This window comes from Aptenodytes patagonicus, chromosome 1 (assembly GCF_965638725.1).
Source record: "Aptenodytes patagonicus chromosome 1, bAptPat1.pri.cur, whole genome shotgun sequence".
NCBI classification, from domain to species: Eukaryota; Metazoa; Chordata; class Aves; order Sphenisciformes; family Spheniscidae; genus Aptenodytes; species Aptenodytes patagonicus.
Genome location: NC_134949.1, coordinates 22,560,793 through 22,577,130, shown reverse-complemented (window position 1 = coordinate 22,577,130; position 16,338 = coordinate 22,560,793). Strand labels below are relative to the sequence as shown.

The following is a 16,338-nucleotide window of genomic DNA, read 5'->3' as shown; positions in this document are numbered from 1 at the left end:
AGGACCCATCCTTGTGCCAGGGACTGGATCAATCAGCACATCTCGGACTGTGCTGTCCTAAGCATAGGTCCTTGTATAGCCTTTATGTGTTACTAAGATCCTATGGTTTTTGCAGTAACGCATTCAGAGTAGTGTATACAAATGTGTGATTTACCCACAATTAGTCAGTTTGTGAGCTTATGAGATTAAGCACCTTAAACGTTTACTGGAGATAGTATCTGCTTTTGTCTTTAATTTCTTGTGTTTCAGAACATACTTCAGTGAACTACAGGAATCCCAAAGCTGTTTTACTGGGGCTAATTATACCTTTAGAGCATAGGGAGAACACAAAAACCAAGTTAATGAATGGGAGTGCTGCTAGGTCACCTCTGGGCTGCTGCTGCCTGGTGAGAGGAGCAACGTCAAAGGAGATATGTACCTTGCTTGGAGGTACTTGCCTCTTGCAAGGGAGTGTCTATTCTATCCCTTCGTTCTAGTTCTTCTTTACCTTGTACTTGGCCTTATTGTTTAGATATTTCTTAATGCAGCTTGCAGTCCCGGACAATTTTTTCCATTCCTCTAACAGCAAGGTCAGAGGTTTTCTGAAATGCCAAGCCTATTTTCAGTTATAAGTAGAGAATTAAAGAATTGGAAACTAAAAGATTAACCTCATGGGATGTTTCAGCACAAGTTAGTGAGCTGTTTTGTCAGTCTTTCATGTTAATATGGGTTTAAATGGTGATTGCATTTCATTATTTTCAGAATCATTTAAATGTCTAGATTCTGTCGGTTAGGTTTCTGTGGTGAACATATAAGCAGAGGGGACAGGTTGGTAAGTATGCTTTGATAGGTCTGTGTTGTTTTCAAAGGACTTCTGGGCAAGGTTGGAGATAATTTTGACTGTATCTTGTTCAGTCATGTTTGGATTAGTGATGTTAATTGATGTCCGTACAGAAACAAATAATCCACAAATCCACAGATGTTTGTCGTAAGATAAATTTACCTCTTGTTTCTACCCTAGTCCGTAGCTTCCATGCAAGAATGTGTGACAGCTCTCTTTTGCTCTGCTGTTCATACATATGTATAAACTAATGCCCTGGAAGACTTAACTCTGATAGGAGCTGCACACCCTGACTTTCTAGCAGGTGTTTGCTGCCTTTATGAACTTTAGGGGCATAAAATAGGTGGAGTGAAGTCTGTGTTTGACTAGTCTTTAAATATCATTCTCTGCATGACCAGCTACAGCTGCTAAGAAGAAATCATCCTTCTAGAAAGCCTTGCTGTCAGCCCCCATAATAAAAAGGCAAAATGCCAATATAGTTTTAACAGGTTGGGGACATAACACATGAAAACTTGCTTCTTTTAGTAAGACTTTGAAATGTGTCACTGATGGTAGTCTAGGGTTTTGGTAGAATATGCTTACATCTTACAAGAAGCACAAAAAATAAATAGATCTGCCTCATTAAATTAGAACACAGTTTGAAAAGAGACTGTGCTATGTAATGATTTACAATATCTTTATATCAGTTCATCGTAGCTGCAGAAATTAACATGATGGCAGAGAGAACAGTGTAGGGAACAGGATCCGTTTCCCAAGTGTGGTTGTAGGATTGCACAGATGATATGTCAGAGTATTTTATAGTCGCTTCATCATAGTCCAGAAGATAGTTCCACAATTCTCAATCTGGTATCTCACTTGAAGCCATGGAGCTGCTTGGTATGAACAACTTTATTTCCTTTGCTGTCTTCAGAAGGCCAAGGATGCTTAATTAGCCTCCTGCAGATAGTCTCCTTCTAACAGGATTGCTAAGTGTGCAGGGAGACATCCCTGTAACACAAACATGTTTTAAAAGGATTAAGGTTTGTTCAAAGACCAGCTGGGTTTTTTACGAATTTGGGGACAGCCATTTGCCTCTTCTTCAACTGTTCCATTTCAGAATTCCCTTTTCTGTCTGATCCCAGCCCTTAGGACCAGCATTCAACCTCTTCTCTTGCCGACCTATCTACCTCAGCCCAGAAATTCGGAGCTCATGTAATGTCAGGCTCCACGCTGACATTTGTGAGTCCGATGCACAGGTAGGCTTTTCCTAGCTGAGTTTGGATGAGCCTTTCACAGCCACGGTGACAAGGCAAGCTACAAATTCTGTTAAACGTCTGAAGATCTGCGCCCTGGGCGTATCAGGATTTGTTCTTTGGTTAGTGAAGCTACTGTTCGACAGAAGAGAGAGAGGAGGGAAGGTCGCAGATTGGATTATACCACTTTGCTGAGGGTAACTGAAAGATGATTTAGGTTGCAATTTCTGGTTGAACGTTACATGGATGTGTTCCCTGGGGATATACTGCAATGAACCAGTAAGCAGAAGTGAAAACGTAAGTGCTAATGCATAAGCCTTAGAGGAAAATATACCTGTTTAAAACTCTCTTGCTTATTGTGCAATATACAGGAGTGACTGTTTAAAACAAAGTCATACATTGTGGTTTTATGTAAAGAAGGTTTCCCATGTATAAGAAACATAAAAAAATATTACATCTGTTTTTTTAGAGTTGATATGGTTACTGTTGGGCAAAATTTAACCTCTGTGCCTGTGGTATGTATATTGATTTATTCCTAGGCAAGAAAATACATTGAATCTCTTCCACATATGCCTCAACAGGATTTGAAAGCAGTATTTCGTGGTGCCAATCCATTAGGTAAGAAAGTCAGACTGATACAGATTAAATCTTTCACTAACATAGGAACTCAAGCCTTCCTTTTCTATATGATCCCATATAATAATGATCAGAACAGTGAGAAGAGCATTGCTTAACTTTTCATCCTGAGACTGTTTTCCCTTCATGAAGCCTGTGTCTTTTGTTTCTGATGGAGATTATGGGAACCTCCTAAAGGAAAACGGTCTGTGGATGAAAAGCAAAAGCCAGCTATATCTAGCAGGAATAAATAAAAATGTCACGGGGTCTAGACTAGAGACATCACTTCTGGCTCAGGAAGGCCATGAGCTGTAAATTACTGGCGAGCAGAAGAATATACCAGAAAGTATAGCTGTTTGAATGACCCTTTTGAGTATTATTTCCTAGGAATATATTAGCCATTGTTGGACACAGGATACCGGGCTAGACCGACCTTTGGTCTGATCCCGCACAGTTGGTTTTAAGTCTAACCAATTGGTTCTGCCTGTGCAAAAGAGATGTTTCTGTGAACCATTTCTTGTGACATGGCAAAGGAGACATTTGAGTCACCGGAATCATCTTACTACAGTGCCTGGTCAGTTCCATCAAGTGCACATTAAAACATTGTATATAGGGAAATATTATGAGTTAAAATGTTTTAAATTCGTTCTGTGTATTAAAAGACAATTTTATTTTTACAAATACAAGTAGCTGTGAATGCTTTCTTATAAAAAATGGGATTTATTTGCATGAGGTACATGAGAACGTGCTACATATTAATATCATAAAGGCAAATGAATGACAGTGCTTATATGAAAGCACTAAAAATCATTTTTATATAATTTTTTAAATAGTTATGATAAACTTTCCATATAAAACCAATTTCAGACTTACAGATCTCTCTCATTTCTAATATTCTGCAACTGTCGACTTCAAACATATTTTGTTTATGCTGGGTCCTGTAAAGTTGCTTTGGGGTTTTCATCTGATGATTTCATTGGTGCAGCTAATTAAAACTGTAATCTCACATTCACAATTTTAAGTTACTTAAGTTTGCACTGATCAGGATCAAGTTAAGCACATGATGCACAACACAGGATATTTAACTTTTAAGCACACAGAGATCTTTTCAGAATCTTAGACATCTGAAGAGGTGAATCAGATGTCAAATAGACTATAATGAACCTTTGTGCATACCGCAAGCAAACCAGAAGCTTCCTTCTGCTCTGAAAATTGTACTCACAGTATAAAATCTTCAAAACTTATTTGTTACATTGACTAAATTTTGTGGGTTTGCCAATAATGTTAACTGTGTTTAAGGTGAGTGAGAATAGACTGTGTGTAAGCAGTTGCCTGCTCTTTTATTTCTAGATGGTCTCTTCTGGCTTTGAACCACGTTTCTCTTTTTCCCTTAGCTGTAGATCTTCTTGAGAAGATGCTTATATTAGACAGCGATAAAAGAATTACTGCCTCGGAAGCACTTGCACATCCGTACTTCGTACAGTATCATGATCCAGATGATGAACCTGAGGCCGAGCCGTACGATGAGTCAATAGAGAACAAGGAGCGAACCATAGATGAATGGAAAGGTAACAGAATTGCACACAGTAGTTAATACATGCAGCAGAACAAAACCTTACTTAAATAACAGTTTTCCTCTGTTTCTAACCAGAGCAATATGAACTCTTAAGCCTCAGGGAAACAAGATAAGTCCGTGTGTGTGTGCTTGTGGGAGTGGAGAGGTGGAAAGGGTTGTGTTTCCTCTCTGGATTTTGCTCCCTTCCCCCATTCTATCATCTCCTCACTAGATTCCCTATAGCAGGTTTAATCTTAACTAAAAGCTGATGCTAGTTACCAGGTAACCACACATTCTGTCTTGCTTTTAGTTTTTTAAGTCAGATCCTCAGCTGAAGTAACCGTCCTAGGGCAAGTGACACTATTCGGGGTTCTGGTCTAGCTTTGTTCAGAACCAGAAATGAATATTTTCCATATAGATGTGTATTTTGTTAATCATTCTTTAGATAGCCAAGTAATTCGGGTTAATGGATAAACCATGCTGTTGATCCTGTTTTGAGATGAGAGTTGATGATTTTACTTGGGAGTGACACCCCAAAACCCATCCTTGAGAAATACCACAACAACCTTTTTTTATTAGTTAACTCCATGCTTGCATCACGATCATATTGCACTACAGTATCACGGAAGTAAGGTGGCTAAACATTAAGTTTGCAAGTACACTGAAAAGTACAGTCCAATTTCATCATTGTCTAATGAGGACGTATTATGCTAAAAATTCCTTACATTGAGATTAATGTTCTAGAAAACTAGCTGTTCCTGTTTATCAATGAAGTCCTTTCCTTGGCTTAAGATGAAATATGTATTCTATAAAATAAATGGTCTTCTGTTTCTATTTGTATATTCTATAACTTTTACTCCAGAAAGGTTTGATAAAAATGTATTAGCATAGTGGGTAGGTTTATGATGAAAAATACTGGCCTCCCACGTCTTATTCATGCCCTTGCACTTGTGCCATGTTTTATCCTGGGCATTGCAGGGGAGACAAGCAGACTGACTACAGCAAATACATCTTAAAGAAAGATAGGAGCAGGGTCATGGGTCTCTCTGCAATAAAGCAACCTCCTAGAGCCCTGAAAAGGGTCTTCTAGAAGCCTACTGCGTCTGTACAAACAGGGAGGACTGCCTGGTATCACTTACTCCTTACACGTGCTCTCGTCTGCAAAACCTGGCTGCATACAGCACCGCCCATACATCTTGTTTCTTGAGAGGCACGTTCAATTTGCTGCTGTGCTTACGAGTGGATGATTTGTTTTCTGCTACTTTTTCAGTTGACTGAGTTTTTAACAGGAAAGTTTAACAATTTCCGAGTCATGAAGCTGATTTCTGTTTGTGATGAAACTCCGTTGAAACTATTTCAGGAACAATCTTAGCTTAACACTTTCTGAACTGAAATGAGGACATAGAGGTGAATTCTCGAGGAAGGACAGTATCATATTTTTCCACATCACTGTCCTTGCTGGAACCACAGGTCAAATTCATTCCTTACACAGGGGAAAAAAAAAGGCCTGAGACAAAAATCTCAAAACTGGCACAGGACATGCAGCTTTTCCTCCTGGCCATAGTTTTATCTTGGGGAATAAACTTTTTATTTTCAAGTACAGGATGTGCCACATTTAAGTAGGATGACATGAAAGGTGACCGTTTGCATAAAATGTTTGAATCGTTGATGAAATATTGACCCAGTTTCTCAAGATGTCAATGGCATATTTCCCCTCTTTTTCTGTTCAAATTAAAAATCAGTGGTGTTTAATCCCAAGAGGGACTGAGCACCAAAGTAAAATGAGATTTCAGACACTTTGTCTTATACGTTATGCACTTGACCTCCATTGCACACGGCTGAGGCTTGCAGCCCAAGCTCATAGGTTTCTTTCTGACATGTTTAACCAGTTAGAAAATATTTTAAAATTTTAGAGGCCAAGAGTATGCTATTCAGAGTTGAATGCTATGCACTATCTCTCCCTAGCTGTTGCTCCAGTTACACATATCTCAGCGTAACATCTGCACTCTCTGCTGAGTAGGTGGCACCAGAACCGGGTAAGGAGCTTCATAAACATATAATGCAAAGCCAGCAGGAATAATTTCTACTACAGTTCCAGGTGTCGGATTTGCGAGGACTCTGACTTCCTCCGAGTTCAGTCAGGACCGCTCTAGCTCCTACCTGGCTGCCTGTGACCAGATACTACTTAATAGCCACAAGTCAATCACTGAAAGAGTCACATAACGAATCCTTCCGCCTCAGGGGTTCTGCACAGAGCATTTCTTTCAGAGAAATCCTTCACTGAGGCTTGGCACGCTGGTCACCACACACCATGCTACAGCATAACACAACCAGAGTGTAAGCAAGATTCAGCCCGAAGATCTTTACATACTTTTTTAGAGGAGTGCTAGGTCCACTTGTAGGTGTAGCAGCTGTCTCAGACAGATCTGTTTAATAAACAATCTAATAGGCACAAGTTTGATATGATTTAAACATCACTGTTTGGAAAACAGAACCTGAAGTAATGCATTGTTAGCCATATATTTATGTGTGAACAGGATTTGGTCCTCAAAATACACCATCTAACTTGAGAAAATACATAGGAGGTAGCCGCCACCGACATACTCCATTACTGTGCAAGGCACAACACAGGACATGACTGTCAGCGTGAAAAGATAAAGGGCTATTCCTAAAGTAGGGTAAAATAGCAGGGAATCCATGTTTCTAGCTAAGCCCTTCTTGATGAAAATGGAACTGTTACATGCTTCTAAGACAAAATATTTTTTTTTTTCGGAGGACCTTAAAATTAAGTTAGTTACAATAAAACATAAAAAAACCCCAAAACCTAGATCCCAAGGCATTAGCACAGAATTGCGAGTGATTTATGTTGAAGGCAATTGACCGAGAGATGATAAAGAACATTCTCCGCAGTTAAAAGTGTACATTTTAAAACCTGTTTGGGTGCTTTTAAAGATTCCATTTTCCATTACATTTTGTCTTTTATTACGTCATTTTGGCAGGTCTTCTCACAGCATAATTGATGTTTCCATTTCAGGGCCTGTGTGGTTTAGTAATTAGCTGAAGGGGACAGACATGTTGTACAATAACAGTATTTGTGAGTCTAATTTGTAATCTGAGGTTAACAGAAGGGTTTCTAGTGAATTCAGTCTATTTTTGGATCTGGACTCTAAAAAGGCTGGAAATACAAACTGCAAGTCACATGCATCCATAGAACTGTTTTGTCTGCAATATTCTTCCTTAGAAGAGAATATCACCTAATTCTTCTCTCTCTCTTACACCTTCTCTACAGAACTTACCTATGAAGAAGTGATTAGCTTTAAACCCCCAGACTTAAAAATGGATAGCCTGGAGATAGAACAGTGAATACAGGCAGCTCTGTCTTGCCTTGCTGCACTATGAAGACTGTTAAAATATAACCATACAATTTAACCTGTGGTCAGACATAGATTTTACTATCCAAAGATGTTGGAGAAGATGTGGAAAAGCAGATGCGTTATACAGAAGCCAGATGTTGTCTGTTTTGGGTGGGGGTTTTTTTGCCTTGTAATATGAATGTATTCCCAACTCCCAAAGGGTGATAAAGAACTGCTTCATTCTAACAAAATTATGCACTGAGTTCTGTCGAGCTGTGTGTTCTGCATGTTTCATTTTATCAGTTGTATTGCCAAAATAAAGATGACTTTTTAAATTAATTTTAAAATTGTACATTTAAAGCATGGATGTATACAAACATAAACATAGAAGCCCATAAAAGCAATCAGGTTTTTTTCTGGCATTTTTTCTGTCCATTTTCATATTATTTATAGTTAGTGCCTTTATGAAGAGAGGGTGTGGTAGTGAGATAGACAGAATATGCATATGTCGTCATATCTGTGGTGGTCTTACCAATTTACTGGATGTCTCTCAAGCGATCTTAACACCAGTTGAAAGTCAGTAAAAATAAATCTTTGTCTTCTGTTGCCATTCAAGTGTCTGTTCTCATTATTTTCCCCATATATATTTTTTTAATCTGCACAATACCCATTTGTGAGATGATTTTACTTCCCGATGGTATTCCTAACCACGCCATCGGTGGAGTGCTGGTGAATTTGCCCGAGTTTACAGGAAGGTGTCCTGAAGGCACTGCGGCAGATCTCTGCAGTCTTCTGCAAGCTTCAGCAAAGGCTGTCACAGATGGCAGTGCTAGAGTACTCAGTTCAGTTCACAGCTTTGAATTCAATATTCCTCATTGTCTTATTTTCCTTCACATAATCCTTGGGAAAATAATCTGAAAATTGCCATTGGAAGACATGACAAAACAAGAAGATTTAAGAATTTGTTTGTGAAAAACAAAATACCCATCTTATCAGAGCTTCTTTTTAAGCAAAATTTTAAAGGCTTTCCGGCCCTGAAAAGTTGGAAAATTAAATAATATATTGCAGGATACACCAGATACCAAGATTTCTTAAAGAATTAAATTTATCTGATTTCCCCATTGAAGGCATAATACTGAAACAGGAATATCCTTTGGCATGAGGCCTCTTGTGGTCTACTGGCTGTGTCTTTCTACATACTTGTGATTCACAGTTGTTCAATGTTGTTCATTTTTGTGTCTCGTTCTCGCTCTGTCAGAGTCTCATCTTGGACGTGGCTTTTTATAATATTTAGGTTTTCTGCAACTTTTGTCATTAAGATTCAGTTGTACAGCTGTTACATGAGGTAATGAATTCTACTGCGTTTATTTACTTTCCTCTGTATCTTTTCTATGTAAAAAGAAAAGCTTTTTCTTAATAAACAGATTTTAAAAAAAATCAAGTCCAAGAACTTTGATTTTTCAGAGATACTTGATACAGTATTGCTTGTCGTCTTTGAGAAATAGAAATAAGCATTCCATCTAGAAAGCGTGCTCCTAATTTGTGGACTAAGTGGTGGCCTGTTGTTGATAATGTTGGCCAGTTATCTGATGCTTGCATCCAGTGGAATACAGCCACTTGTATTCAACTTTCTGCAAGGCATATTAATCTGAAATGCCTGCGTGGATTTCTTGCGAGTCCCCTGAAGTGTTGTCTGGCCATCATTACTTTGGCTTCCTGCGAAGCTGGATGAGGCCTGTAATGGTCTTGCAACGACTGAATTTCATGCTGACTAAAATAGGTGAGAAGGTTGTAAATCCTTAAATTATGTGTCTGACTACATAATGAAAATAATCACTTAGTCATGTCTTAAATATATTTTTTCATTTGTTTGTTTACTGGTTAATAGAAAAGTAGCTCGGTGCTTTATTTTCTCTGAAATCTGATCATGAGCTTGCTAGCCTGTTCTGCAGCTCTATTCCAGCTGGAAGGGCAAGGATTAAGTAAAGAGATTTCACGAGAACCTCCTGCATCCAACGATAATTAATTTAGTGTGGGATTTGTCCCATCATTTGTTTAATCTGGTTTCCTGGCTATGAGGGTGGCCGTCGCCAAATGTTTCAAAGGATGTGTAAAACTCTGTGGTAGGCACAGACCAGACGGTCTGCTCTTGCCATAGCTCTGCTACTTGAGGCAGAAAGAAAGTTTTCTATCACTTCCAAAATTTGTTCTTCTGGCAACTCTGAATCTTCCTCTGAATATTTCCTTTTACATTCAAAGATGTAATTTTTTCTAGGAGATAAATTATGTAGGAAGAATACGGTCATAGCCGCATTTAAACTAATCAAAGGTGACAGTAATGGGTAACAAGAGCTCAGCTATTTTTAATGAAATACCATCAAAACCCATAAATCATCTCATTTTAGTGTCAAGAAAAACAGTAGGGAGAGAGACACCTTTTTCCTAGATTTGCAAAATGAAGGCGATTTCTTAGACCTCAAAAGCCACTAATTACAGTATTTCTCTAGAGCAGGTAACCAACTCCCTTGTGGTAACCCAACGTGGGACTGCAATGTGGTGAGTTTATCAGTTTACCACAGCAGGACAGGGTAATTGGAAAGACGGTACCCCACTGGGACAGAGAGGTGGAAGGCTTAGCGCTAACAATGCTTATCATTTGCATGCAGATGGACAAAACTGTTTGTCAACCAACACGAACAGGCAAATGGAGGTCAACATCTAGGAGTGAGGGCTTTGTCAGGCTTGGTGAACCTGTAAGGCAGATCGCTTAAAAGTAAATTTTAAAGAGTAAATAAATATAAAAGTAAGGATTTTATTTTATAAAAATTTATTTGCTAAAAATGTCTTTAATGAAGGCATTGTTTACATGGCCCAAATTTTATTTGCAAAACTTGTAGTGGAGCCTGCTTTAACTGTGGGGTTTTAATCTCCTGGCACCGCTGTTACTCTCATTATTACAATCGTGCTTTTGTAGGTCCTCTACACGTTGCATGTACATTTGAGGAAAGCGCCGTAGGTTTTAGCCCACACTAAATTAGGGTGCTCATCATCCCTGACCACCTGCGAAGCACAGAAGGGATGCTCGGAGGAGCACGGCTGGGCGATGCTAGTGGAGGAGGCGGCTCAGGCTTCCACTGGGGGAGAACACAACACTCCAAGGGCCTTCTCTGGTTAATTACTGTCATTGTTAACAATTTACTTCTAATCTGAATTTACCTAATTTCAGCTTTCAGTCACAAGAGCTTGTTATCCCTCCATCTACTGAATTGAAATCACTTCTAGTATTTATTCTCTCACTCTGTAATCAGTGTTAAATGCAACCCCAAGTCTAGTAATTTTATCTTCACTGGAAGCAAAAGGTCTTGCAAAAGGGAAAAAAAGTCTTTTGCATACATCTCAATCTTTTGACATGCATAAGTATACACTACACTTCTTTTAAAATCGGCATCTTTTATTTTTTAAGCTCTCTACCTCATCAGCACTGAAGCCCAGCAGCACACAGCCAAAGCAGAAATAGACAAGAGTAAGGAAATCTCTAATTTACAATGTGCTAATGGAAAGAAAAAACAAGGATGATTTAGAGGAAAAGCACAGTGTTAGAGGGTATCACGGGCCATCATACACAGAATTCCCTTCTCCAAGAACATATGAAGTGGCTACACAAGTATGAAACAGCAGAGTTACCAATAACTTTGGGAATTTATAGGGGGAAAAATAATAGGAAATTAGGTAATCAACTCTGATATATGAAAAAATATATCATGCACCAGTAGGTCAAGAGCCATTAATTAGACAGCATTGTTGCAGAATTCCCATTAGTGATGTGGTGCAAAAGATGAAAGCGAGAGGGAAGGAGGGTCAGTACGCTGCAGGATCCGACACAGCGAGCTCACCCTCGGGACTGGAGGGAGGACAACCCTGTCAAGGACAAAATGCTGGCAGCAAAAGCACCTTTGACGGAGGTGGGGAGCAGTCAATACAAAAGCCACTTCCTTCCTTTCTTCCCGTCACGTGTGCTCCTGAATCATAACAAGAAAACAGACCTCCACCTTCCCGACTCTCAGGACCTGGTCAAAGATGAATCTGTTCGAGAAGTACCATATTCAGCTGCAGGCACAAATTACTTAAGTATCCTTTGCTATGCCTGTAAATTGCTGACTTGGCTCAAGAATGAGCCAATGGTAAAGATTTAGCTCTTGCTAAAAGAGAATTGCACTGTAAATTGGGTAAATTATGTCCTTTGGTAGCAGCAGAAAGGAATTCAGCTTCAGCAAGATCAGTCTCCTTAGGAAGGAATTACTAGCAACACCTCTGTTTGCTTTAAAAGCAGCTGCTTGTTTCTCTTACATGTGAATCGTGCTGCTGGTGCTCATGGATGTAGTGCAACTCTCTAAAGCTGGTCCTTAGAAAATCAGCACGCTTGCACAAGTGAGAGTACCAAGTGTCATTAATTTATGAGTCTAGGCAAAAAGCATTAGGGTTTTTAAGGGACTAGTACCAAGAGACTCAGAAAGCTGCATTAGTGTAGCTGCCACTGAGCACCTTTCTGCTGCAAGATAAAATATTGAACTGATATGCCTAAAAGGGTCTATGTTTTCACTACAAGGAGGGAATATATTGTGAGTTTCCTATGCGAACACTGATCTTCCAACCAATCTGACACTTAATCCATTAGATGGGACATTTCTACTGAACGAGCAAAACTGTTCAATTAGGCTTCAATCTTGCATGCATACAAATGCTTCATTTTGCACTCACATAGTCCCCCAGCTTCAATTATTGTCACAAATTAAGATGTGTACCGTAGCACAGAGGTTTTAGCTAGTCCTTTTAGGTTCCAATTTGATCACAAGTAATACTGAATGCAGTGGAAATACTGAATCACAGCAGCAGTCCTGAGACAAATATACATTAAATCTGCCATAACTGGCAGCCTCCACTGAGCCATACTTTGCTCCTTATAGAATAATATCCTGTAGAGTAGCACTAAGATAATATATTCCTATTTCACACTCATTTTATAATAGAGCCCGAAGGCTCAAATCGAGAATAAACCCTAGTTATGTTACATTCTGTGCAAAAATAACACACCGTACTCCTGTCCTGTCCAGCTCTCTCATTAGGTTGAGGTGGAAACGCAACAAAGGAATGCAACGTTTAGGAGGATGGGAAAGACAGGGTACCACCAAGTTTTTGGTGATTTAAACGGGTGACGTGCACAACTATGTAGTGACAAATAAGTAACGCTATCAATCAGTGATACCCATTAATGCTCTTTTCATATGATTTTTGCATTGAAGTTGGGAACTCTTCAACGCAAGAGTATTTTTTCCTCTGTGCACAATAGCATCTCAGACTGCGACAATCTGTGATAGTTTAAAAACTAAACTCCTACAGTTTATTGTAGGCATGAGTATGAAGAGGACCTTTAGGCAGGCGCTAAGGAGAAACAATTAGGAGAGTGTTAAAAGCAGTTGGTTTACACATAGCCATCTGCTACCCTCTACACCCGGCCTTGCTTCCTCCACCCCCCTCCAGCAAGCAGGGATAATGGAGTAGTAAATAGTTACTTAGTAAGTTCTCACTCGACCTCTTGAACAAATGAAACAGCCAGTTTAAAAAATTATTTTTTTTTTAAAAAAGCACTTGGGTGGTGCATATTTATTCCTTTCTGCTGATGGCTGAGTGCTCTCGCAGCATGGCAAGGCCCCCAGGGGTGCTCCATGTCACAGAAACTGGAACTGAAGCACCCTGCTCAGGGGTCAGCGAGACAAAAACAGAAAAGTTGCAAAATAGTTGGCAGCAGCTCCACTGGGGAAGGGTGGGGACACAATAGCATGGGAATATTTTCAGATGAAAACTGAGATTTTTTTTTATTTAAGCTTTACTTCTTGTTGTAATAAATAAAATGGATTTACTTCCTCCATGGCAACGTATGTAAGCAGACAAGAAAAGAGTACTTTTTGAAGGTGTGGATGGACAGCTGGTTAAAAAAATAATATTATTATTAATCAGCTTTTGACAATTCAGCAAGATTTTATGGTTACTGACATTTAAGGTGTGTTTTACATAACTAAAGTATTCATATGTGAATTGGTGTATCAAGAATAAAATGACCATGTGAAAGACATCGCATAGACATAGACAGACAGAAAGATAGGAAGATGCTTGATTTTTCCAAGGACCTTGTATGATCTCCTGCTTTCCCCCGGTTGAATCCACGTTGCCAGTGCCTGGACTGGGGCATCAAGGTCCCAGCCCCTCTCCCTGCTCACACAGATGCACCTCCTTCGCCCGGGACTCGGCAGCCAGCCCACAGTTCAGCTCCTGACAAACTAAGCTGTGCCATTTTATCACTGCTAATAAACAGTTTGTTGTGAGCAGCGCTGCCGTCAAACTCTCCCACCAGACTTCGTACCTGCAGAACTTCTCAGGAAAACATGGTGAGCTTTCTCGCGGCTCTCTTGCAGAGCTCCTGCTCCAGCACCGAAGCCTCATGTGCCAGCTGGAGTGTAAATTGAGTTCTCAGTCCCCAGAGGGATTAGAAAGACTACTGTACACATCCCGTCTGCCTCATATGCTTTGCAGCTGATGGCAACCTTCCAACACATTGAAAGTTGGCTCTCTAAAAAAAAAAAGGTATCAAACCAAATGTTTCTTCATGGTAACAACTTTGCCATCCTTCCATGTACGGGACAGGCATTAGGAAAGCGGGATTTTTGCATCATTACTGCATTTATTATCTTTTATTAATGATGTCTGAAGAAGGTCCCTTTTTGTTCTACAAACTTTACAATAAATATATGCCAAAAGCAGAAACATCTGACAGCATTCCTCTTTTAATTTACCCTGTCAAGCACACACTGCCTGGTATAAGATATGGCCGTAGTATCCTATTAGTCTCATTGCAACAGGCTGTCTTTGGGAAAACACATCACCATATATCCAGCTGAGCCTAACAGGATGCTGAGGCTCGTGCATTTTGTGACACTGCTGTAAGATCTACCAGCTGTGGAGGGATCCGAGTTTCCCCTCTCGCTCACTTCATAGACACTTTTAATGGTTTTATTAGACAAAGCTTCCCTTCTTACCACAGTGCTAATCTTTTCAGTAAGTTTATCCATTCATCTGCTATATGTGTGCTTGATGAGAAGAAGTGGTCTTGTATTTGACCTATGGTGTTACCTCATCCATCTACAGCAAAGTATACCTAAATACTTACACGAAGGAAAAACATGCGGAAAACAGCATTGGCCAATTTTGTCACTGAGTTTAAAATATCTTACAAAAGTTGCTCTGTAATCTTCTCAACTTCGGCACAAGAGTGATGTTGTCTTGCTGCTGGGTTAGTACTTTCATCTACTGTATCAAAATCATCTACTTTCTGCCTTGATAAAAAAGAAGTAGTAAGAAAACATCATTTTGCTCAAACATTTGCAAATACATTTGTCATTAAAAGTAATTTAACTAATGGGCTGGCTCGAAAGCGAGTGGAAGGTAAAGCTGCTCTATCCTTCACCTTGCCCATACCACATTTCACTCTAGCTATCATCTGGATAGCAAACACAGCATAAAAGCGATATCAGAAATTAAAATAAATAAATAAATAAATCTGCCAGGACAGTGGATTTTAAAAACAAACATGTATCATTAATCTAACACTTGACACAAGCCTCGCATTACCTGCCAAATGTCAGAAGGTTGGTTTCCGTACTGACTAAACCAGGGAGTCAAACAGATCACCGGTCGGCAGCGAGCAGTGCTGGGACACGCAGCTATGGGGTGGAAGGATGTTAGTCCAGGCTTCGCAAATTCGCAGGGCTGCTCTGCGGGCAACTTCAGAAATGGTGTTTTCCTCCTGTACCCGACACATAACTGACGGGAGGAGGGAGGTCAGGGCTGCTCTTCCACATTCGGTAGTTAGGCACGAAAAGGTCTGGGCCCATGGCAGCTACCAAAAAGGCATCAGGAGCAATGAAACTTGGCCAGATTGCCCCTTTTGAGCTAAGCCACAAATTGAACTCTAGTGACAGCAAGTCTGAATTACCTAACCTCAGCAACATTGCTCAGGGGTGAAGTCAGACAAAACAAGGCTTTACCAGACCCCGAAGGACAAGAATTTTAATTATATTCACACAGAGAACACATAAAACATTTTTTAAAGCAGGCCTTTGCCTTGCACGTGCCGGTCCAGGCCTATTTACTATAGAGATACTGAGAAGGTCGCTATTCTCCGTATTCCAGCACGGCAATCGTTTCAAGCTGCTGCTTGAACTGTTTCTTACCACACCAACCATGCACGGGACCACTTGCTCCGAGCAAATGAATCAAGTGTGTGCTTGTTTCTGTTCAAGCATAGGGATATTGTTGAAACTCGGGGTCTGACCCCGAGATGAACTGGGAAGTCCTCAGCTGTACACCTTCGTGCAAAGGTCATTGGAACGCTCGCTTTGGTACTCCCAGCTCTCATCAGTTACAGCCCCTCATATTCCTTAAGGCTTTCACGTGAAAGTCGGTTGCATCTTATCAGATCCAAAACACGACGGCAAAACGAGCCCCGAGTGAAGTGCCACACCGTGGCGCGTACACGCACGAAAAGAGGGCTGGGACGTATTTGCTTTCAGCTCCATAGCAAGGACTTCTGCAGACAGCCAGAGCCTCGGCACCTGTTTCCCTGCCCGTGCACGCTCCGCTGCCGCCGGGCACCGGCAGGCTGGACGGGCTCGCCGCCCCCGCAGCACCGCCGGGACACCCTGCGGTTCG

At 40.3% G+C, this 16,338-nt stretch overlaps 1 protein-coding gene across 1 annotated transcript in view; it reads left to right on the top strand.

Annotated features, from left to right (window-relative positions):
- Positions 1-8,986, top strand: part of MAPK11 (mitogen-activated protein kinase 11) — a 33,360-nt gene extending 24,374 nt beyond the window's left edge. Inside the window, exons 10-12 of the mRNA XM_076329484.1 lie at positions 2,592-2,670; positions 4,062-4,235; positions 7,512-8,986. Coding sequence (XP_076185599.1) covers positions 2,592-2,670; positions 4,062-4,235; positions 7,512-7,585 — 327 coding nt within the window. The 3' untranslated portion in view covers positions 7,586-8,986. The remainder of the gene's footprint in view (positions 1-2,591; positions 2,671-4,061; positions 4,236-7,511) is intronic.
- The last annotated feature ends 7,352 nt before the right edge of the window (positions 8,987-16,338 follow it).